The sequence below is a fragment of the Archocentrus centrarchus genome, chromosome 15 (genome assembly GCF_007364275.1).
Source record: "Archocentrus centrarchus isolate MPI-CPG fArcCen1 chromosome 15, fArcCen1, whole genome shotgun sequence".
Lineage (NCBI taxonomy): Eukaryota > Metazoa > Chordata > Actinopteri > Cichliformes > Cichlidae > Archocentrus > Archocentrus centrarchus.
In genome coordinates, this window is record NC_044360.1 from 18,868,536 (window position 1) to 18,891,244 (window position 22,709).

Consider the following 22,709-nt stretch of genomic DNA (forward strand, 5'->3'; position numbering starts at 1 on the left):
TCCTTCAAGAAGCCGGGAGAACTATTCCTGAAGACTACTTAAGGAAATTAGAAGAAAGCTGCCTAAGAGAGTTCAGGTCACGTCAAATACTGATGTTCATGCTCAGCCTGCATTTCCATGTATGTTTGCACCTGTTTCAATAAATCACTGCACCTATTTCCAATTTTCCTAGCAAAACATAAAGAAATGAGGGTGGCTTCAAGACTTTTGCACAGCACTAAATTATAAGGAAATACATGTTTTATATCAGAATCAGCATTTAATCGACAGCAATATATGAATTGTGACTGTTCAGAAGAAAAAAAATTTTTTGGAAGAAGTAATTAAGTTTTTGCGTTGCACATTCATGGATGCATAAATGTTTTTCTCCTAAATTGGTGAGTTCCTGTCGGGAATACTTTGCTCCTGCCGCCTGTTTTCACGTTAACTCGCACCTCCCTATCCCGCCGTCATATTTACGGCCTCTGATTGGTGCAGCTTGGCGCAGTCGGGAGGCTGCAGCTGCCTGCGAGTCATTACTCAGAGAAACAATCACTGCTGCCCATAGCATGACCGCATTTTCTTACCGGCTAAGGTGATCGCAACGTGCTTTACCCAGTTATCATGGCTTCAGAGGAACCCAGGGCAAAGAAACCTAAACTCTCAGAGGAGGAGAAGACAGAGCCTCCGCCCAAGGAGACCGCCGCCAAACTAAGGTGACCAAAAGCTAAGAAATAATCTGATAATAGCCTCAGCCTCTAAGTTGAATGCTAATGTGAGCGCATATCAAATCTTACGAAGTTCACAGCGTTAACGTGTAAGTGTGTATGTCATGTGCATGAAATGGTGAGGTCGGAAACTGATTTGCGATATTTCGAGACCATTAAAGCGGTTCAGTGGGGAGGAGGTCGTACCTCCAAACCGGTGCTATAAAGTCATTTGATCTTTGATCGAGCGGGCGTACAGCTAACGTGCAGCACAGAGAGTTTGCGCTCTGTGGATACAGCTGTGGTAACATAAGTGCATCTAGCTGTAGCAGGTGTTAGGCTGTGGTTTGCGTGCTAACACATAATTTAAGACCACCACCTTCCCTGGGCTGCAGGAAGCAGTGCTCGGGCTCGTCTTGGAGTCTCCACAGCTGCACAGAAAGTTTGCAAGACACATCCTCTACCAGCTCCCAAAACAATGAATTGCGAAAACAGTCACGTGGCTGTCAGTGTTGCAATGCTTTGGTGCTCCCCCCCCCCCCCCCCCCCCCCCTTCTTCATCCCATTTCTCCCTGAAGAAATCTGATGGCTGCTCCTCACTGTATTCACCTCATCTGCAGCCCGCTTGCTGTCTTATTGTGACACCTCAGCAGCCCAATCATCAGCACGCTTCTCACGGCGTAATTTAGCTTCACATGAGTGAGTGAACTGAGCCTAGAGTCGGCGAGACAAGCCAATCACCACACAGAGACACGCTGCCGTCGCCCTTCCTCCTTCAGATGCCTCCAATCGGTCAGTCCCGAGGAGGAGGAGCCGTGTTTGCAGTGGTAAATCGATCTTCCCGCACACTGAGGTGAAATTGTCAAGTTTTTTGAATGGTTTAGCTTCCCCTGAACCGGTTTTAGGTCGCTCAACAGGTTTGTCAGTATCTAGCTGGTGCACACAGAGAGGGGATACCATGTCTGCTGCAAGGTAAGAGCAAGCTGACATATGGAGAGCTGATCTAAAGGCAGGCATGGTTTAGTGTAATTGCCTGCACATGCCCAGTAATCATCTGACTGCATATTGGAAAATGTATATGTGCTGTAGGAGGCAGTAGGAAGGATGCAGCAAATGCTGGATGGGTGATTTTCTGAGACAAAACCCATCTGTGTAGCATAAGTCACCATCAGGTCTGGGCGTCTTCTGTGCTCTTTGCTTTTTGAAAAGATGTTCTTTTGTATTAACTGTAAATCTTTGCCTCAGGCGAGAGTAGACAGAGAGCCTTTATGGGAAATATGGTTTCACGTGTTCATGTGGAGGTGGCACTTCTCAGGGGCTGTGTTCAAAGATTTGGTCCATCTGGGGGTTTTCCCAAAAGCAGTGACAAAAATTGGTTGACGTCAAGGGCATGCACATAGCTGTGAAAATGACACCAAGACAGAGATCGAAGGGCACGTGTTGCCACCATGTTGCTGCCATCTCTTTGTGGATTTATAATGCACGTACAGTTCAGTATTTGCTTACTGTAAATAACTGTGGACTAACTCACTGGCTGGATTTGTTAACTGATGTGCAAGACTTTATGTTGACACAAAGAGGAGAGGTGGCTTTTAGTTCCTTAAATGACTGAACCCCCTGTGTTGCTGTGAAATGCTATTTTTTTTTTTTTTTGGCATCACAAGATGGTGTTTTGCTGTGATCTTCGAGCTCTGCTTTTAGTCATTTGCCCCAAGAAAAGAACCGATTACAGAAGCAGCATGCGCGCACGGGACTGTGCAGTTGTCCTGATGTTGCCACGTTGTGGTGGTGTAACATAGTTACGTGCATGACTGACCAGATTTTGTAGTGTCTTTTGATGAGTCATGCATGTTTCCTATTTGTGTCTCTGTGATATATACTGTGCCTGCTGTTCACTCTATGTGAATTGATGATTTTAAGCCATGAGATTGATGTCAAGTTTTTAATTTAAAAAAAAAAAAAAAAGAAGCCAGCGTTTGCACTGGAGTGAACAAACATGAATTTTTAAGTCCATGAAATTCGGCCTTCTTCACTTTGCTGAGCAGAGCATTTGACAAATCACTCACCCAGAGCAACGCAGGTAATGGATTTCCACTCCAGCTGGACTGTTAAGAGCACCTTCTTAAAGCGAAGACAAAGAGATGAGACAGAAATGAGTTCATATAAAGATAACTCGAGAATGGTATCATGTTAAAATCAAGCTGTTCTGTCGTTTTCTTTCAGCCCTAATTCACTCTTTGGGATGGGAAACCCTTTGCTGGACATCAGTGCTGTTGTGGACAAAGACTTCTTAGACAAGTAAGTATAAGGACTAAAGCGACGCAATTAACCAGTCATAAGTGTCTATAGAGCTGACCTTCTGATTTAGCTGTATACACTATTTTAGTAACACATACTCCTCTGCAGCTGGTTACTTCCACAATATTTCTGCACTCACTGAACATTTACCTTAAACCCTGTGCTATAAAGGAGAGAGAATTTTTGCAAGTCATATCAGATCAATTGAAATGGAGACTTTTGATATCAGCGAGGTCACACCAGTGACAGGCTGTAGGAGAAAAGAAAAAAAAAATTCCCTGATGTAATTTGATCAGTGGAGAAACAAGATAAGGATGATAAAAGAAAGCAGGGCGCAGGAAACAGCAGAGCCGCCTAATAATCGACGTCAGCAGAGCTGTATGTCCGGCAGACGCGGTGCTTTAATGTATCCTGAAATGAGAGCTTGTTGGTCTGTGCTGGCAGAGTCGGTGTCTCCCCCCCCTGTTTGATCTTCATGTATATTTAAATCATTCGCTCTGAGCCTCAGATTTAGTTAGCAAAGCACTAAAAACTCACAAGTTTCAAGTTCCTGTAAAAGCAGTGATTATTACCTATGATACAGTTATCCAGGGATTTTATTGACATGACACATTTAATTGTTCTCTAAAGCAGTGGGAGCTTTCAGGAGAAACCTGCACAGAGTAGCCGTGTTCTCTGTGAGTTGACCAGGGCAAAGGGCAGCTCAGCGTCCACTCATTAACCCCCTGCATAAACTCCTGGATTAGAGTTAAAGCAGCCAGCCTCTAATTCAGTCTCACACACAGTAAAGCACGACTAAAACTGCACTTTAATCCTGGAGGAAACCATGCTTTGTTTAGCATTTTTGATGTTTAAGGAGTTGTTGGAAGAAAAAACATATCACCTTTTCCACAGGAAAAATGAGTGAACAGCACACATGCTACTGTATTAATAATCCTTACTCGCTTATTATTTGCGTTTCATTTGAAGCTAATTGCTCTGTTTTCTCCTCTTATTATTTGCAGGTATTCTCTGAAACCCAACGATCAAATCCTGGCCGAAAGCAAGCACAAAGAACTGTTAGTATCTCCTCTGTTGCAACATTCGCTGTAGATTATGTAGGTTGTTGTAGGGCTCTTTTGCACCAACCAGTCTTCAACTGTATTCTGAATTCATACTGGGTTTACGCCTCTTCACGCTGCAGTGGGCCAGTCAAAACAGGCACACACTAGAATCTGCCGCGATTGACCTCTGTTCCTTCATACACAGCCAGCGGTAGAGCAACAGATTCAGCGCGGTGAGACCATCTCATCCAATAGCAAACCAGGACATTTTTCCTCCCAGTCCCTCTGAGACGAGAGCCAGAAAGCAAACATTTAACAGCAGGAGATAAGAGAGTCATATGTGGCCTTGTGTGTTTATGCTGATGTATTCCTACTTCTCACAGTTCAGTGTGTATATGACCACAGGTTGTCCTGTAGTAATCAATATCTGGTTAAGGCAGAAAATAGTGCTTGTTAAAACTGAAGATATTTGTGAACACACAGCATTTTTGAGGATGAGTGATATTTGATATCTCTGTATCTGATGGGTATTCATCTCAGGAAAGATTTGTACCAGAGGAATCGTTGGTCACTTATATGAAGGTGCAAGTCCACACGTTTAATGTGCTAGTCTTGCTTTTGCTTAAACCTCTCGGGCTGTGCTTGTTTTAGTCCTCAGAGAATCCTAGCATGCGGGGGGATCCCCCCCCCGGTGAAAACGCTTCAGGGACTGAACTGTTAGTGAGATAATTTCTACAATGGACAGTCACCCTTGCTCCGTTTTTCTTCCCATCACCCTTTCTCCAACCTCTGGCTCAGTCTCAGGACCTTTAGTGACAGTGGGCCTGTTGTAGTTTCTGAAGAGATACAATACTGTGCAAAAGTCTTGAGCTGCCCCTCATTTCTTTATATTTTGCTTCCAAGGAGCCAGACTTTCTTGTACTTTTTTTGTTTATGTTTTTGTTTTTTTCTAAGTGGTCTAGAGTAATAGTTCTCCAGCTTTCTGAAGTTTTTCTTTGGGCAGTGGTTGCTGTTTCACTCATTTTCAGTCCAGTTCTTGTACTTGACCATTTTCAGATTTTTGATTCTTAAGCAACTTAACGCCAACCTATGAATCATTCAAGGATAGAAGAGGCACCAACTGAAGGGATGAACCAGTGTTGTGTCTGCACAGACAATCTGACAAAGAACCAATTTTAAATTGGATCTTTAGGCACTTTGTTACTAGCAGCCTGTTGTAAAATCACATTGTTTCTTCCTGTGCCTTTAGTTGAATCTGTGCCAAAGATAACACAGTTCAGAAGGCACAAAATGGCATGTTTTCACCAAGAAAATGATTCCTAAAGAGTTATTTGCCAAAAACTTAGCATATCTTGGCATGGTGTGCAGTGTGTCCTTAAAAGATCTGAGCCAATTGGACAAGTGGAAGACAAAAGAAGTACCACATTAAAAAAAAAAAAAAGTCTACAGCAGATAAACACTTTCAGAAAGTCATGCCCTTAAGTAATTGGGGGGGGGGGGGGGGGGGTCAGATGCATATCTGACCCTTCAGCTGATCCATCTACTGTTCACTGAAGCTTCAACAGAAATGGTCTCAGCGGAAGAGCAGGAAGGAAGGGGAATGGAGAGAATAGGCTGAGGTATGCCAAATTACACAAGAGCTGGACTGATAATCAGTGGTGACAGGCCTTATGGAGTGATGAATTCAAATTTAAAATATTTGTTTCAATACAAAAGGGGTCAGGAAAGGGCTACAACAGTGAGTGTCTACAGTCATCTGTAAAACATGGAGGCTCTGTCACAGTTTGAGGCTGCATTTCAGCCAGTGATGTTGGGGATCTCATCAAAATTGATGGAATTATGAACACAGAAAAGTACCATCAAATTGCCACCATGCAATGCCATCTGGAAAGTGTTTGATTGGTAATTCCTTCATTTCTCAGCATGAGAATGATCCCAAACACACTGCAGTAAAAATATACCTGGATAGAAGTGCATTTTTAGTCTTGGATTGGCCTCCCCAGAGCAGCATGGGATCATCTTTATAGAGAATGAAACAAAAGGCAGCCAACATCCAAAGAAGAAGCCTGGAGAACTATTCCTGAAGGCTACTTAAAGAAATTATAAGAAAGCTTGCCTAAAAGAGTTCAGGCTATGTTTAAGAATAAAGGTGGTCATACTAAATATGGACTTTGTACAATTTTAATGAGCTTCAAACTCTGTTTTTGCTTTACGTGCTGTATTTGCATGTATGTTTGCACATGTTTCAATCATTCAGCGCACCCGTTTTCCTAGCAAAATATAAAGAAATGAAGGGCGGCTCAAGACTTTTGCACAGTGCTGTATTTAAACACGTTGCCTCGAGCACTCACATAAAACATTAAAAACACATTAGAGTGTGCAGGCTCATTGCACAGCTATATTTAAGCAGTGTAAGGTGGCAAGTATGCACGCTTTAGCTGCAAACAGAACATTAAAGCGTGTGTAGGTTATATAACAGTTGTAAATGGTTCAGATAGTATAACCAGTGCTCAGTCATGCGTGTATTGTATACTTGACCTGGAAAAAACACGAGGCTGCTCTCTGCAGAGAGTGTAGTCCGGGGTTGTTACTGGCCACAGCCATCACCAAGTACCATACAGAGGTGGACACAATAAAAGCAGCAACTATGCAATATCATGCAAACCAGTACAATAGCAATATGATAATCACTGCCTGTGGAAAGCTTTTAATCTTCCCTAATAAGACACACATCAATGCATTTGCCTTAAAATGTTGATGAAAAATTACAAACCTTGGGATTAATCTCAAGGTTTCTTAAGGAGACCTGGAGAAAACCTTGAGGAGAGGAAATAATAAAATGATTAAAGGCCCTGTTATAAATGTTTACTTGGATGAACTGCTCTTAAATCACTTATCAGTGTGCTGCCAGACCACTTAGATCAATAGGAAGAGGAGTGCTCATGGGGCCCAGGGAAAAATCACAACAAGGAGAAGTGGCTCAGTTTCAGCACAAAGCCTGATAGTCCTAGAGCTTCTCCCTTTAAAAACATGTCCAGATTGAACCTTTTTTAAAATTTTTAATGACTCCGTACAACACCGGCAGCCTGTCTGTGAGAATGAAGTGAGCTTTATAGATAAAACTGCTCTTTCTTGCTGTTTGGAGAAATTAGTTTATTTGCTTTTTTGCTGAGTTGGATGGAGAATGTGGATACCACTGCCCATTAAATATTAAGCTGCAGCTGAGAAATGGCTAACAAACTTTGCATAAAGTTTAAGGAAAGGTTAAAAAAATGTAATCTGAAAAACACAGTTTGTTTTTGCCCCGTTTCTCCACTCTGTATGTTGAACTTATTGTTGCAGATTTCCTATTTTCTTCTCTTCAGCAAAACTGCCCCAGTTTACTCAGTACTCATAATGTTTTGTTCACCAGCCTGCTCAGCCATAATTAATCCTTTGCTGAGGTTTCAAACTTTGGATTAGTGGTTTGCCTTACATGAACTTCTGCAGAAGTGAGCAAACTTAACAGGTTTACACTGACTCGTCTTAATTACACATTTGTTCCTGTCTGTAGGTTTGAGGAGCTGGTGAAGAAGTTCAAAGTTGAATACCACGCTGGAGGAGCCACACAGAACTCCATAAAGATCGCTCAGGTGAGAATCGTTTAAAGTGTAAACACTGGCCAGATTGAGCAGTACTGATTGGCTGATATTGATAAAAGTTTCTGTCACTTTCTGCAGTGGATGATCCAAGAACCCCATAAGGTGGGCACGTTCTTTGGCTGCATTGGCAAAGACAAGTTTGGAGAGATCCTGAAGCAGAAGGCTGAGGAGACCCACGTCGACGCCCACTACTACGAGCAGGACGAGGAGCCCACTGGGACATGTGCTGCTTGCATCACCGGAGATAACAGGTGAGTAATTGAAAGTTAACAGCGTGTAAACTCATTGTGATCTAACCTGTCTGTAATCCTGTATTTCACTACTTTTCTCCTATCAGGTCTTTGGTGGCTAATCTAGCTGCTGCTAACTGTTATAAGAAGGATAAACATCTGGACCTCGAGGAAAACTGGAAGCTGGTGGAAAAAGCTAAAGTCTATTATATTGCTGTAAGTATTACATCACTATATGATGAATTGTGCCACTTAATGAAGCTTTGGGGTCGTCAAGGTGTGCACGTAGTCTCGTCACAAGCGTCTTTTTGTTCAGTAGTTTCAAACTTTAGTCTTTGTAAGGCTGCAATCACACACGCCTAAAGATAGCCGGTGACCACCTGACAACCTCCACTTCTGGTTGCTGATAGTTGTTTGCTGTCGCTGGGTGAAAATACTCACCAAGAGGCTGCTGCATCAAAAATCACCTTGTGATTGCTGTGATCACCTATATGTTGCGTGGAAGATGTTGACTGTTCATTTAATGCTCTGTATGCGAGTACAAGAATTTAAAAATCAATCCTAAAATCTATAAAAGAGGACTGATGTGAGCTCGCTTACTAGAACGCGTTAATAATTTTGTGTCACTCGGAGGCGTAAAAGAAGCAGGAACGAGAAATAGATTTTACGTGCGAGTCGAACCCAAAGAGGAATCAAATATTTTGCCAAGATTTTGAACGCTGGTGTCCTGTCTGAAGCTCAGTACTCTCACTCACCTTTGTACCCCAACCGTGGCTATCCGAGGTCCCACTGGGGACTTTTAAGCCATACTGGGGCATTTTTTCCCCCAACATTTTAGTCCATGTGACTCATTAGACCCATCAGATATAAAAAGCAGATTAGTCTTGACTCAGTGTCGTTTGTTCCTTCCAGGGTTTCTTCCTGACTGTCTCCTTGGAGTCCATCCTGGAAGTAGCGAAGCACGCGTCTGAAAATAACAAGCTGTTTTGCATGAACCTCTCTGCACCCTTCATCTGTCAGTTCTTTAAGGATAACCTCATGCAGGTTATGCCCTACGTTGATGTGCTGTTTGGCAATGAGACAGTAAGCCACGCTTTCACAGTGAAATCTCCACACTAATGTTAATGATTTGCACGTGTTTCACATTAAATAAATGTGATCTTTTTTGTTTTGTCAGGAGGCAGCTGCTTTTGCTAAAGCGCAAGACTTTGAGGTGCGTGGACTGACAGACTTTATGTTTTTACACATGAAAACCACAGTGTTTTTCTGTGTGTTTTGTGTATCATCTGCTTTGTGTGTTAATGTGTATTTTGTCTGTAGACCGAGGACATTAAGGAAATTGCAAAGAAAGCCCAGGCTCTACCCAAAGACAACACAAAAAGACAGAGGATTGTAGTTTTGACTCAGGGGAAGGATGAAACGGTTCTGGCCCTAGGTAATATTTCCTTTTGTCCTTTCCTGGCATCTATTTCTCTGCCTCTTGTCTCTCTGTGTGGAAGTGAACTGTTTTTCTCCTTGTGTCTTTCCAGATAGCAAGATTGAGACCTTCCCCGTACTGAAAACTGACCCCAAGGACATCGTTGATACAAACGGCGCAGGCGATGCCTTCGTAGGAGGTAAGAGAAGCTTCCATTTCCATGTTTCCATTTTGTGCCTCTGTTGATTCACTTTAGTCTTTTGTTGAGTTATTGTTGAAGCCTCTCCTTTCCAATGCAGGTTTCCTGTCTGAACTTGTCCAGGAGAAACCTCTGGATCAGTGCGTGAAAGCGGCGCATTACGCTGCCAACGTCATCATCAGACGAGCCGGCTGCACCTTCCCAGAAAAACCAGAGTTCAAGTGAGGATTCGTCAGGAAAGCTTTTCCTTCAGCCTGAAACCTCATACTCACTCTGCTGCCACAACTCTGACTCATAACTTCCACTGTTTTCTACAAGTGCAACACTCAGTTTTGTTCTTTCAATCAGGCATATGTCCTGTTTTTAGGGTTTGTTTGGTTTTTTTTAATCTATCTGCACATAATTTCTTAGCAGTTCCTAGTTCGTTATGCCGGTCTCCCTTTTGTCCATTTGGGGATCATGCTATCAAGAGCCAAGGAAGTTTTGTTTATATAAATTACCATAAAGAAATCATGCTCACACCGGGGAATGTGATAACTGTGATTTACAAAAGGGCTCGCTGTTTGATTTGTGTAGTTTCGATCTGTATTTTGACTCTGACACTGCTGCAAAAACCACGTTGACATCGCACGAGTCTGTTTTTTTTTTTTCCCCCTCGGAGACACAATCCAAGCTTAAAAGGCTACAGCAGCAGGAGGACACGCTACACACAGAGGACTAAAGAATAAAATGCTGTTGATGTTCTGGATGCTGTTCTGAAATGTGCAGCGGCAATTTTATTTTATTAAGTTATGATTTAATAAGAGGCCAGTTATAAATCAAATGGCATTTTAAGTGTGCGTTTTGTATTTTTGTTTTTTTAATGTATCAAAGCCTCTGCCTATTCAGTCGTGTGAAAGTCATCACTGTGTCAGTGATATTCAGAAGTTACCGGCATCAAGTAATGAGTGCCTTTCTTCCTCTTGCAGACTTGATGGGCAGAAGCTTATTGATGTTATATAAACCTGCATTTGTCTGTGCAGGGAAACTTGCATGATCACTGATGGTTAACAGTCGGTGGTTCGTGACAGTATTAATATATGAACATGACCTCCCTGCTGTATATAATTCGTGTAAGGTAGGTGGTATTGGAAATGGGTCGTTATATTTAGAGGTTCTCTGCCAGAGGAATTATGCAGTGGGCATTAAAGCAGACCTTTTCACTCTGTTTATTTTTCAACTGAATTTGCAACCTAACATCCTCCTGCAATATTGTGTCCCAACCTCAGGACTGTCGGCCGTGTCAAGTCATAAAAAGATCAAGTATTTTGTGCATTTTTACCACATCAGTTTTCTTGGGTAACAAATGAAGATTTATAAAAAAAAAAAATTGGAGGGAAAATGGGGCCAAATGTTACAAACCGTCTGTATTAACGTGAGTCTGTGCAGTGCTGTGATTCATACACTGGTGATTTAAATGCTGAGTACTTGAATAAACTTTGTTCAAAGTTTATATAAAAGGTAAGAAATATGAGCAAGGCTGAATACTGTAAAATGTGTTGTAAAATCTCTGTCTGGTTGTACTCAATTATTATAAAGTGTTCCTACATTTTGTGGCTTCCTTCATATGTCCAGATATACCAAAAAGCCTTATAACCCTTTAATTCCTGGTCTCAGTAATTCTCAATCTGCCCATGTCTGTGGAAGACTTTAAAACTGAAGAATAAATCAGATTTTATCATAACTGTTTTTGAATGTCTATTTATTTTATTATTAATTCAATTGAAAGGTTTCTCTTTGGTTCCTTATGGTCTACTATCAGTACCGTAGAAGCATTTGGATAATACCTCAAGCACAATCTCTTCTGTTCAGTGACTGCTTAGCACTTGGATTCTGTGATCATTTGCAGTACTCACTAATGTTCTGCAGATGGTGACAAATTCACTCCGTGTGCTGTTGGTCTTCAGGAATAGTTCTCCAGGCTGCTTGGAAGACATTCAAAGCTCTTATTATTATATTGGCTGTCTTGTTCTCCTCTCCATCAAGATGATCCCACACTGTCTAAATAATGTTGAGTCTACACTCTGGGGAGGCTAATCCATGTGTGTTACTATCCAGGTATGCTTTGACTGCACTGGCAGCATGTTTGGGATCATTGTCATGCTGAAAACATGAAGCTGTTGCCAATTAGACGCTTCCTAGATGGTGGGGGATGGTGGATTAAAATCTGACGGTACTTTTCTGAGCCCATAATTCTGTCAGTTTTGATGAAATCCCCAACACCACAGTTTTTTGGAGATTCAACTAAAAAAAATTGAAACAAATTATGTCTATTTGCAACAGGCTGCAAGTAAAAAAAGTGTATATAGATAAAGTCCAATTGTTTGCTAAGTTGACTGTTATGTGTACATGCAACACTTGTTCCTCTCTTGAGTTAGGTTCCTTTTTGTGCTTGAATGAGATGACACAGGTCAGTGTTAAGTGGATCAACAAACACAAAACACTCCTCTGAAAATGCTCCGGTATAAGGACTGGATTGAAAATGAGTGAAAAAGCAGCCAATGTCCAAAGAACAAACTTTGAAAGTCCTTCAGAAAGCCTGGAGAACTGTTGCTCAAGACCACTTTAATCTTGCAGAAAGAATGATTTTTGTACTGTGCCGTATGAAAACAGCATTATGGACTGAGTTAGACTATTTTTGCTTTTTGTCTGATCAGCACCAGCATTGGCCAACTTAATGAGATTGATGCCAAGTTACTGAAAACATTAATTTAATGATATAATAATAAAAGAAAAATGTATATTCTTGAAAACACATTAAATTGAAGGATTTTTTCAAAGATCACTGTCTGTTGTTTCCTGTTGGTCTTGCATGTCTCTCTTTCGTCTCAGCCTTTCCTCTTGCAGTGCAATGTCCAGGGCTCTGAGCTGTTTTAAGAAGCCGTGGTTAGGCAGGATGCAGCGGTGCTGTCGCACATGCTCAATAGCATCCACTACAGTTAAGCTCTCTTTCATCATCAGGTATGCCAGGACTAGTGTTGCTGACCTGCTCCGACCCATCACACAGTGGACCAGCACCTTGTCTAGAAAAAGAAAAGATAGATGGGTTCATTAGAAACAAACAAACAAGCTTCTCCTCCAGATAATGAACTCAAAGGTTTTGTTTTCTGCACAAAAACAGACACACACAGTCTCTCACTGTCCCACAGGACTTACTCTGTGGGTGAGCGAGGGCCTCGTGGATGAAATTTGCTGCAGGGCTGAAGTACTGGGAGATGTTGAAGGTGGGTTTGTCATCAGCCTCTACACCGTAGTACTGGATGCCCATGTCTCTGTAGTACTGAGCACCAGTCAGTACATTATTCCACTTTCCCTCTGCTGCATTCAGGATATGTGTAATCCCCAGATCCAGCAGGCCAGGCCGCTCCAGGGCAGTTTTCCTGTATTTATGCAACACACATACTCAGCATTTGACTAAATAGTTGTATAACGGCAGATCTCATGCTGATAAGTACAATGAAAGATATCTGTAGTATTTACTCACTCATCCCCAATGTAGACATTTGGCCAGACCTTGTTGATGTGTGTATACTGAGCTGTGGTCCCGGTCCAAAACAGCTGCTCCAGATCTAATGTTCCTGGAGTGATGTAATCACTATCTGGGTCCACCTGAACAGCTGCGTATGGGTTTCTGCTTCTGGACTTTACCACACACGAGGACATCGTTTTCCTGTGCTGTCCACAAAACACACACACATCCCTGAAATTGCTGCACACTGAGATGTAATATTAACACCTATAAACCAGTGATTTTTATGGAGTCCATGAACCCAGCTTAGTCAAGTATTTTCCTGAATAGTTATATCAGTTATCAGATGGCAAAGATTTACAGGCTCCATCTTTTCAAACATAACCATCTGTTTTTACTTTGTCGAAGCTTCAAATCTGATTTGGACAAAACACTGAACTTTTCCCCATCTATTTTCTTTTATTATTATTATTATCATTATATTATTATTTTATTTTTGTTTCAAGAAGCAATGATGCTTAACTGATGATAGATTTTGAAATATTAATAATAACTTATAACAGTATACTAGATGAGATATTGGGAGCCAAAGTAGAAATCTAAACTATTATTATTTAAATCTCTCAGCTAATAAATTCACATTCATTATACCCATTTTCAAAAGTATTTAGGTCCCCTCCAGTGGTACCTTTATTCTTCATCTCTGTTGCATCTGCAGCAAGTCCTTCATGCATATTGTTACGAAACACTGGAGTAAAACAATGTTGTGAACTGAAGTTAGGAATGAGCCATGAGGTGTGTGAGATCAACTCGTAGTACTACTGCTGGGGAAAAAAACTATTTATTTTTTTTTTTTTAAGTACTTTAGTATAAACAAACTACTCACCTCTTTCAAATGTGTCTCTGAGCAGGATCGTAGACCTCCGCTTTCCTCAGTGGATATGTGTGAGCGTGTGTGTGTGTGCATGTGTGTGTGTCTCAGCAGAGACCTCCCTCAGGAGGAAGCATGAAGACTGAAATACAGATCTGGAATGGTAACTGCTCTCTCAGGCTCAGTGTTTAAGATGATATTTTTAGGCAGTTGGACTACAACACCTGACCTCTCCAACGTGACACACACACACACACACACAAACAAATGCTTTCTCACTGCTTTCATAATCCTCTATGTGATCCTGTATATGTGATCTCTAATATGACAGGAACTATTTTCCTTCAGCATGCACTGTTCTATACAGAAACAAATGCAATTCTTCAGTACGATGGCATCTTGCGTCATTGCATCATGAGAAGAAAATCATTAATGTGTGTGAGAATACACCAGCATTTGTCAGTGTTGAGTTATTTCTGCAGGCATGAATAAAACACAGATTTTTATTTTTTTTTTAAGTTTTAATTATTTTGATAGAAACTGATTAAAATAACACAGGTTGGCCAGCAAGGGAGAAATGAAATTTTCCTGAGTGTATTCATTATCACGTGTCAGTACAGTCCTCCTCCGGGATCTTCCTGCTCTGTGTATTGAGGCTCAGCTCCAGCTGCCTGAGCTGCTCCAAAAACCCAGAGTTGGGGCCGATGTCTCGATTCAGACGCACAGCAGTGATGGCGTCCACTAACGACAGGCCCTGGCAGATCATCAGGTACGCCAAAACCAGTGCTCCAGAGCGGCTGACACCCATGGCACAGTGAACAAACACCTTCCCTGAAAGTCATTTTGATCAGTGCTTTTAATAATACCTGATAGCGATGCAAGAGTTATTTCATATAAATGTGTGCACATCAGTTTGTGTAGCTTCTGACCGTTTTTCTTCAGCGCACTGTCGATGAACTGTGCGGCAGAGCTGAAGAAAGGCTGGAGGTTGAACTCCGGATGGTCTGCAGCTTCAACAGCATGGTATTCCACTTCGAGGTCTCTGTAGAACTGCAGGCCTGTGTTGATCCGGTGTCGACCTGCTGCAGCGTTTAGTATGTGAGTTATACCCAGAGATGAAAGTGTGGTTTTATCTCGTGCCACAGACCTGGATTAAACACATTACATACACACTGATTTACTGTAATATCTTATTTGATACATTTCATGACACCGAATAAGACGTTTCTACTCACTCATTTCCAATGTAGAGGTTTGGCCAGACTTGATTGACTGGTGCCACTGACTTCCTGTTCATCCAAAGAAGGTTCCTCAGCTCTGTCAGAGATGGTGTTTCTTCCTGCTGGGCTAAATGACCTCTGTAGCAATAAACATGTGTGTGTGTGTGTGTGTGTGTGTGTGCGTGGATATGTGTATGCATATGTCAATGTTTATGGCTTTATGAGTGACTGAGTGCATCTTTACAGTGTTTGGGCCTGTCGTCGTCTCCTTCTCTCCCTCTCCAGGCTGATGTCGAGGCTGCGGAGTTGCTGCAGGAAGCCTGGGTTTGGGCAGATGTCTCTATGCGGCCTGACGGCAGCCACTGCCTCTTGCAGCCTCAGGCCCTCAACAATCATCAGAAAGGCCAGCACTAAGGTTGCAGAGCGGCTCACACCCATCAGACAGTGTACAAACACCCGTCCTGGGACAGAGATGTTACACGTTAACCTCAATGCCACATATGTATATACAGTGCTGTGAAAAAGTATTTTCCCCTATTCCTGATTTCTTATTTTTTGCATGTTTGACACACTTACGTGTTTCAGATCATCAAGCAAATGTTAATATTAGACAACGATACCTGAGTAAATACAAAATGCAGTTTTTAAATGTTGATTTCATTCATTACTACCTACGCCCCAACGTTAAGTAATGAATCAACTGTGATTAGTGACATTTTCACAGACCCAGGCCTGATTGCTGCCAGAACTATTCAATCAAGAAATCGCTTAAATAGAACCTGTCTGACAAAGTGAAGTAGGTTAAAAGATCTCAAAAAAGCAACACATCATGCCACGATCTAAAGAAACAAAGTCACTGGCATCTCAGTCTGGAAAGGGTTACACAGCCATCTCTAAGGCTGTGGGACTCCAGTGAACCACAGTGAGAGACATTATCCACAAATTGAGAAAACATGAAACAGTGGTGAACCTTCCCAGGAGTGGCCGGCCTACCAAAATTACTCCAAGAGCGCATCAATGACGAATCCAGGAGGTAAAAAAAGAATCCAGAACAACATCTAAAGAAATGCTCAGTTGTCCTAGTTAAGGTCAGAGTTCATGATTCAACAATAAGAAAGAAACTTGGCAAAAATGGCATCCATGGAGAGTTCCAAGGAATAAACCACTGCTGAACAAAAAGAACATGAAGACTACGCTCATATTTGCCAAAAAAAATGATCTCAATGATCCCCAAGACCTTTGGACCGACGAGACAAAAGCTGAATTTTTGGAAGGTTTGAGTCCCGTTACATCTGCTGTAAAACTAACAAAGCATTTCATAAAAAGAACATCATACCAACAGTCACATGTGGTGCTAGTGTGACAGTCTAGGGCTGCTTTGCTGCTTCAGGACGTGGACGACTTGCCATAATTGGAACCATGAATTCTGCTCTCTACCAGAAAATCCTGAAGAAGAATGTCCGGCCATCATTTTGTCCCCTGAAGCTCAAGCACACTTTGATTACACAGTGATCTAAAACATACCAGCAAGTCCAGCTCTGTATGGCTAAAACAGACTAAATGAAGTTTTTGGAGCAGTCTACTCAAAGTCTGGACTTAAACCTGATTGAGATGACTTTAAACAGACAGTTAATGCTAGAAAACCCTCCAGGTAGGTTTGGATAGCCTTTTTTTCTAACATTAATATTTGTTTGATGATTTGAAGCACGTTAGTGTGACAAATATGCTAAAAGAAATTCAGAAAGTGGGTAAGTACTTTTTCACAGCACTGTATATTTAGTGACTCATATCTATATGCCTGTACAAAATGATGGAGTCCTCTATGTTTACCAAGCTCATAATACTCAGTTCTTGATAAATGTTATACATTTGCATTATAGTTATTATTATTATTATTATTATTATTATTATTATTATTATTATTATTATTATTATTATTATTATTATTATTATTATTATTATTATTATTATACTGAGAGATTTTTTCTTTTTTTGTTCTTCACATGAGGGCGGCAGAACATATGAAACATCATCTGCTATGACCTCATTGAGCATAGTCTTAGTTTAGGCAGGGCATGAAGATGAACTAAGTCCTGGTAGATGAACTAATACCAATGCCAGCCCACATCAACTGATGGCTCAGCTGATATCATTCTACACATCTAATTAAACAAGAATCAAGACAAACAAGAATCCTGTTTTGATTATAACAGTCTCAAGAAACTATGACCATCATAGGCATCATGGAATAAGATTTAGTTTCGTTAGGTGTGGCTGCATGTAAAAAACAAAAAAAGTGGCACTGAGATTAAATCCAACCACACTGTAAGTCTGCTGACTTGCCTCCCATGGCCAGTGCAGCTCTGATATATCTCGCTGTTGGATAGAAGAAAGGACTGAGGATGAAGTCTATTGCATCATCAGCTTCCACCCCATAATAATCCACTGCCATGTCTCTGTAGAAACGTGGGCCGGTGTTGACACAGAAATAGAGCCCAGGGCCTGGGTTGGGGGGTCCATGAGCAGCATTTACAATGTGAGTAATGCCCAGACTGTGAAGGGTGCCCTTGTCACGAGCAGCTACCCTGAAACACAATAGCACACTCACTCCTGCATGAGTGACAAATGTTTATCAATATGTGTGTGTGTGTGTGTGTGTGTGTGTGTGTGTGTGTGTGTGTGTGTGTGTGTGTGTGTGTGTGTGTGTGTGTGTGTGTGTGTGTGTGTGTGTGCATACTCGTTGCCTATGTAAAGGTTAGGCCAGACTTGATTGACATGTCCAGTGGGTCGTCTGTCAGTGAGCAGAAGCTCCTGCAGCTCTGAGACAGAGGGAGGTTCATATGGAGGATCCCTATGAGACATACTGTACTGCCACACACACACACACACACACACACACACACACACACACACACACACAAATGCCATTTATTAACCCTTCACTGTAAATGTTAGCAGTTTGTTATGTAAACCTCTTAGTCATTCCAGCTTCTGTTAACAATACACAAATCTCAGAGTGAGCTTTTCTCAAGAAACCACACCTGCCTTCTTTCCCCAAACTAGCATGAATCATATGAACTTACCTCATTTCAAGGCGGTTCGGTCTCTTCTCCCACTCTGCCCACTCTTATTTATCCATCACAGCCACACATAGCTGCAGCCGTTTCCTTTTATAACTCTGTAATCATACACTCAAAAGTGACAAAGTCATCCGATATACTGTGTTCACTGTTCAGGCACTTAAAAAGATATTTTATTCAGGTTGAATGCATCCCTGAAGTTTTGTCCTTATGGACAAGCATGTGCCTTATCCAGTGAACTTTAACATTGGCTCACATGTTTCCATGATGACTGTTGACTGTTATGTAACACAGGGCTGCACTGCATGCATCTGTGTTGCTACCCTGGTGCAGAGTAAAGCCTGCTGCTCTGCCCCTTTAAGAGATATGACCGGAGCTGTGGGTGACATTCACCAGTCATTTGTTAGCTTTAGCTGCCTTTGATACTGAATTAGGCTGTTTACTATAAAACAACTAATTAGAAAAAAAGGAAAAACACATGACCCTAGGGGATACAGTAAAAATTTGTAAGTCTGAAGTGGAACAGTGATAGTGGACCTCACTTTCCTCATGCTACATTTTCTTTCAGGTCGTTTGCCTGTTGTGTATTTCTGTGACTTGTGGGTGCTGCCCCTCCTTCCTGCTCCTGAGCAACCCCCTGATGGCACGCCTACACCTCATCGTCCAATGAACCCTAAGCACTAGATCTACCTCAGCTTTCCATCGCAACCCACTTTATTCAAGCTGAGTTTGTTTCTTGTTAGTTTAACCTTTTTCTACCCCCCACCCCTCCCCGGTTGCCCAAGGTTCACTCTGCCTGCTGGACACTAAACCCCCAGTGGTAATAAACCTCCAGTCAATCCAGACACTCACCCTAGCAAATTCTATCAATTAGCCTTTAAACTGCCTCCTGGATGCAGCATGAATCCATCCTGCCTTGTATCAACAGTTCAGGTTGATGGTGGTGGTGTAATGATGGGAAAGATATTTCCTTAGCACATTTTTGGCCCCCATAGTACCAAATGATCATCATTTAAGTGCTACAGCCTACCTGAGTATAGTTACTGATCATGACCATTCCATTATGACCACAGTGTATCCATCTTCTGATGGCTGCTTCCAGCAGGATAATACACCATACCACAAAGATCAAATAATCTAAAACTAGTTTCTTGATACTAAGGTCACTGTACTCAAATGGGCCTCCACAGTCTCAGTCTCAGTCCAATAGAGGACCTTTGGGTTGTGGTAGATCGGGAGATTCATATCATGGATGTGCAGCCAACGGGTCTGCAGCAACTATGTGATGCTATCATGTCAATATGGCCCAAAGTCTATGAGGAAAATGTTTCCAGCAGCTTGTTGAATCCATGAAGAAGGTACAATAAACACAATTTACAAAAATTTTAATTTTCTGGCAAATATTTCAATATTTAGGCTTTATGGGGTTGAGGCAGATCTGAAGGAAGGGGACGAATACTTTCTGTTGTCAAGATGAATGCATTAAGATATATAGCTCAATAATAAAGCCTGTTTTTGTCAGAATAATTAGGGAGTGTTAAACGAGATCTTGGTAATTTCACAAAAGCAAAATGAAACAAAGAACTGATTCTTTTATTTGAGGAATCCTCGATTAAGGAAGGGCATATCTTACCAAGAAAATTGTTCAAGGTTAAATCTTATGAGAAGTCTGATGTACATACTTTACAGCATATCTAAAATTGCAGTGTACTTCTCTTTTCATATCCATCTAACCAAAACATTTCAGTGAGATCTGGTAAAACATCAGTGGGTTTCACAAAATTGTATTTACAGAAACTTGTGAGCAAGACTCTTCACACTCACAGAGAACATTTGAATATGATTTGAATATGAAAACAAACCAAAAGAAACAAACCAACATTTGATTGAAGAAGAACAGAAAGTCTCAGTGTGAGCATTGCTGCTATTGGATTGTACAAAGGAAGCAGCCAACCTCCATATATATATATATATATATATATATATATATATATATATATATATATATATATATATATATATATATATATATATATTAAAATTCACTCATTACACCCGCAACTACATCAAACAAAATCTGATTACACATCATATTTACAAACTACTCCATCACCAATCAGAGTGGTGTATTACATATAGAGAGGTCTTGATTAATCAAATGAAGGAGCAGTGAGAACGAAGGGTGTCAGAGAATAGGACACAACCTCCTTTTTCGTGTCAGCTGTTCATCCAGCTTGAGGAGGAGGGCCAGGAAGTTCCGGTTGGGGTAAATGGCTCGTTTTTGGACGACATGCCTCAGAGCATCTCTCAGAGAAAGACGCTGCCACAACATCAGGTATGCTAGGACCAAAGTGGCCGATCTGCTCACGCCCATGATGCAGTGCACCAGCACTTTGCCTTTGGAGATGGAAGGAAAATGTGAAGGGAAGATAAAAAATTGGGGGACTGCATTTGAAAAAAAAAATACACCATAATATTTACATTCATTTTACCATCTTTGCTCATCAGGGCTTTGTGTATGAAATCAGCTGCAGGTTTGAAGTACTGACTGAGGTCAAAGTGCTCTGAATCCTCTGCTGGGATGCCAAAGTAAACGCAGGTGTTCCCGTAAAAACTCTGGTCACCGATGCTGCCCTGCTTGGCGTGCGCTGCGTTCAGGACATGAGTGATGCTGAGCTTCTGTAATGTCTTTCTGTTCTGTGCTACAGCCCTGAAGACACACAGAAAGAGAGACAAAAAGTAAAACAGTGCCATGTTTATATAGTGCCTATAAATGCTAAATAGCTAAATAACTTAAATGTACAAGGCGTACAAGTTCTGCACTTTAACAGGCATTTCTCTCAAGCAGAACTCAGAAAGATGTTTCTGCCTACAAATGCAACACACTCACACATTTCCTATGTACAGGTTGGGCCAGACTTCATCCACCGGTGTGAGCCCCACGGAGCAGGAATCCAAGATGACCTCCAGTTCTTTAATGAGCAGCAGGTCCTGTAGCTCTTTGCTCCTTGACATTCTCCCTGGACGTAGAGCGCTCCTTCAGCACACCCCCACACTGCTCCGGCTGTCTGTGCCCACCGTCCCCCTCACCGCCGAAGTCTACAGCTCGGTGAGAGGCATGAGCAGGTGGTTGTTTGAATGCTGCTTGGCTCCAAAATTAGCTCTCTGTGTCTGTGTTCAGTGTGTTCTCTCCGACTGTCTGGATGTAGTTATTTAATGTTGTAATGCTGTAGCATTGATTGGTCTGTTCACTGATGCTAAAAACCCAGGGGGAGAATTCAGGAGCTCGCTCTGATACCACTGATGTCACATTAGAAGAGGACAGGGGAGGGGAGTGAATAAAGCTGAGCACTTTGGTTTATGCATACAATAAATGGTGGAAATGGAGACACATTTATGGGAAACACAGACTGTTTGTTGCTTTCTTATTTTGGCTCATTTAAAGCATCATCCTGCAGCTTTTGGTCCAGGCCTATAAGCTGTCGCAAGAAGCCTCTGTTAGGGAAAATCCAGCGCTTCTGCTGCACACAATGTATAGAGGACAACAGACTGAGGTGATGATGAATCATCAGGTAGGCTAGGACCAATGCAGCTGAACGACTCACACCCACAGCACAGTGCACAAAGACTCTCCCTGAAAATCACAAAGGGCAGAAACAAAAATAATGAAAATACAGATCTGTATCATCCCGGTGTCCTCTCTGAAAACCTGCTTGCTGTACCTCCTGATGTCAAAGCCTGGTGAATAAACTCAGCAGCAGGGTAGAAATATGGTGAGAGGTCAAATGTTGGGAGGTCGTTGGCAGGGACGCCGTAGTATTTCACTGTTGTTCCATAGAAATCATCACTACCCTTACAGCAGAGTTTACCATGTGAGGCATTCAGCACATGAGTGATGCCCAGCTGGTAGAGCCCAAACTTGTCATGAGACATAAACCTGACATAAACACCAGATATAACACATGAATAAAATCAAGATGGCTGTACATGAATTCAAATCGAGCTCACGATACTCACATGTCTCCCAGAACAAGGTTCGGCCACACCTCGTCTCCATGTCGACAGGAGCGTGGAGCTGAATGTAAAACCTCCTCCAGCTCCTGGAGAGATGGGATCACCCACTTTCTCTTTGAGTCCCCTGTCACACACTTCTCCCGTTCTGGCTCCAAATCTTGTGCATCACATATCACCCCTGTGGCAGCACCTGAGGAGGACTTTCTGTCTGTCATTGCAAAGTTTACAGTGACAGACGGTCTACTGTTTTCTTTACCCAAAATGAAAATCAAGCTGCACTCTGTTGTCTTCAATTTCAGCGCACTCTTTCAGCAGCAGTTCTGCCTCACCCAGCCTCTGACTGTCAAAAACAGGTGCACACACTGGCACCGGCTCTCAGTCAAGTCACTTTAATTTATGTAGCACTTTTAAAAAGAACAAGGGTTGCCTTGCAGTCATGGCAGATGGATTAGTAACCCAAATTCAACTCTCTGTAGACAGCAGAAATTACTATGGATAAGAG

At 41.9% G+C, this 22,709-nt stretch overlaps 4 protein-coding genes across 7 annotated transcripts; 1 reads left to right on the forward strand and 3 right to left on the reverse strand.

The window, feature by feature from the left end:
- Positions 1–464: 464 nt before the first annotated feature.
- On the forward strand, positions 465–11,102 carry adka (adenosine kinase a). Of its 4 annotated transcripts, none has more exons than XM_030747622.1 (11): positions 465–695; positions 2,910–2,984; positions 3,989–4,042; positions 7,581–7,659; positions 7,747–7,919; positions 8,006–8,114; positions 8,811–8,981; positions 9,076–9,111; positions 9,219–9,333; positions 9,428–9,514; positions 9,615–11,102. In XM_030747622.1, exons 1-11 carry the CDS (start codon positions 604–606, stop codon positions 9,737–9,739), a joined length of 1,116 nt encoding a protein of 371 aa, XP_030603482.1. In that variant the 5' UTR covers positions 465–603; the 3' UTR covers positions 9,740–11,102. The 4 variants fall into 4 exon arrangements, with proteins under 4 accessions (XP_030603482.1, XP_030603483.1, XP_030603485.1 ...); XM_030747623.1 differs by lacking the exon at positions 465–695 and adding an exon at positions 1,450–1,539; XM_030747625.1 differs by lacking the exon at positions 465–695 and adding an exon at positions 1,461–1,513.
- A 1,226-nt stretch (positions 11,103–12,328) lies between these two features.
- On the reverse strand, positions 12,329–18,459 carry LOC115793590 (uncharacterized). The gene is made up of 10 exons (XM_030748637.1): positions 18,197–18,459; positions 17,851–17,976; positions 17,457–17,698; positions 15,358–15,574; positions 15,129–15,251; positions 14,823–15,040; positions 14,502–14,724; positions 13,038–13,223; positions 12,710–12,933; positions 12,329–12,576 (listed from the first exon to the last, which is right to left on the reverse strand). The coding sequence occupies exons 1-10, from the start codon at positions 18,199–18,201 to the stop codon at positions 12,329–12,331; spliced, it is 1,812 nt and encodes a 603-aa protein (XP_030604497.1). The 5' UTR covers positions 18,202–18,459.
- Positions 18,460–20,242: 1,783 nt separating this feature from the next.
- LOC115792982 (dual specificity protein phosphatase 13) lies at positions 20,243–21,361 on the reverse strand. Its single transcript, XM_030747656.1, has 3 exons — positions 21,084–21,361; positions 20,686–20,903; positions 20,243–20,590 (listed from the first exon to the last, which is right to left on the reverse strand). Exons 1-3 carry the CDS (start codon positions 21,206–21,208, stop codon positions 20,379–20,381), a joined length of 555 nt encoding a protein of 184 aa, XP_030603516.1. The 5' UTR covers positions 21,209–21,361; the 3' UTR covers positions 20,243–20,378.
- A 55-nt stretch (positions 21,362–21,416) lies between these two features.
- On the reverse strand, positions 21,417–22,422 carry LOC115792981 (dual specificity protein phosphatase 13-like). The gene is made up of 4 exons (XM_030747655.1): positions 22,211–22,422; positions 21,916–22,130; positions 21,629–21,827; positions 21,417–21,493 (listed from the first exon to the last, which is right to left on the reverse strand). Exons 1-4 carry the CDS (start codon positions 22,420–22,422, stop codon positions 21,472–21,474), a joined length of 648 nt encoding a protein of 215 aa, XP_030603515.1. The 3' UTR covers positions 21,417–21,471.
- Positions 22,423–22,709: the final 287 nt, after the last annotated feature.

Excerpts from the sequence above, each read along its gene's own strand:
- LOC115793590 (XM_030748637.1), bottom strand. Across the intron at positions 15,575-17,456 it reads AGCTGCACTGGCCATGGGAG|GACGGGTGTTTGTACACTGT; the intron begins GCAAGTCAGCAG and ends TCTCTGTCCCAG. Across the intron at positions 14,725-14,822 it reads CAGTGCGCTGAAGAAAAACG|GGAAGGTGTTTGTTCACTGT; the intron begins GTCAGAAGCTAC and ends AATGACTTTCAG.
- adka (XM_030747622.1), top strand. The coding sequence starts at position 604 with ATGGCTTCAGAGGAACCCAGGGCAAAGAAACCTAAACTCTCAGAGGAG. Across the intron at positions 696-2,909 it reads GAGACCGCCGCCAAACTAAG|CCCTAATTCACTCTTTGGGA; the intron begins GTGACCAAAAGC and ends GTTTTCTTTCAG. Across the intron at positions 8,982-9,075 it reads TGCTGTTTGGCAATGAGACA|GAGGCAGCTGCTTTTGCTAA; the intron begins GTAAGCCACGCT and ends TTGTTTTGTCAG.
- LOC115792981 (XM_030747655.1), bottom strand. The coding sequence starts at position 22,422 with ATGACAGACAGAAAGTCCTCCTCAGGTGCTGCCACAGGGGTGATATGT. Across the intron at positions 22,131-22,210 it reads AACCTTGTTCTGGGAGACAT|GTTTATGTCTCATGACAAGT; the intron begins GTGAGTATCGTG and ends TGTTTATGTCAG. Across the intron at positions 21,828-21,915 it reads CCAGGCTTTGACATCAGGAG|GGAGAGTCTTTGTGCACTGT; the intron begins GTACAGCAAGCA and ends TGTGATTTTCAG.
- LOC115792982 (XM_030747656.1), bottom strand. The coding sequence starts at position 21,208 with ATGTCAAGGAGCAAAGAGCTACAGGACCTGCTGCTCATTAAAGAACTG. Across the intron at positions 20,904-21,083 it reads AACCTGTACATAGGAAATGT|GGCTGTAGCACAGAACAGAA; the intron begins GTGAGTGTGTTG and ends GTGTGTCTTCAG. Across the intron at positions 20,591-20,685 it reads AGCCCTGATGAGCAAAGATG|GCAAAGTGCTGGTGCACTGC; the intron begins GTAAAATGAATG and ends CCATCTCCAAAG.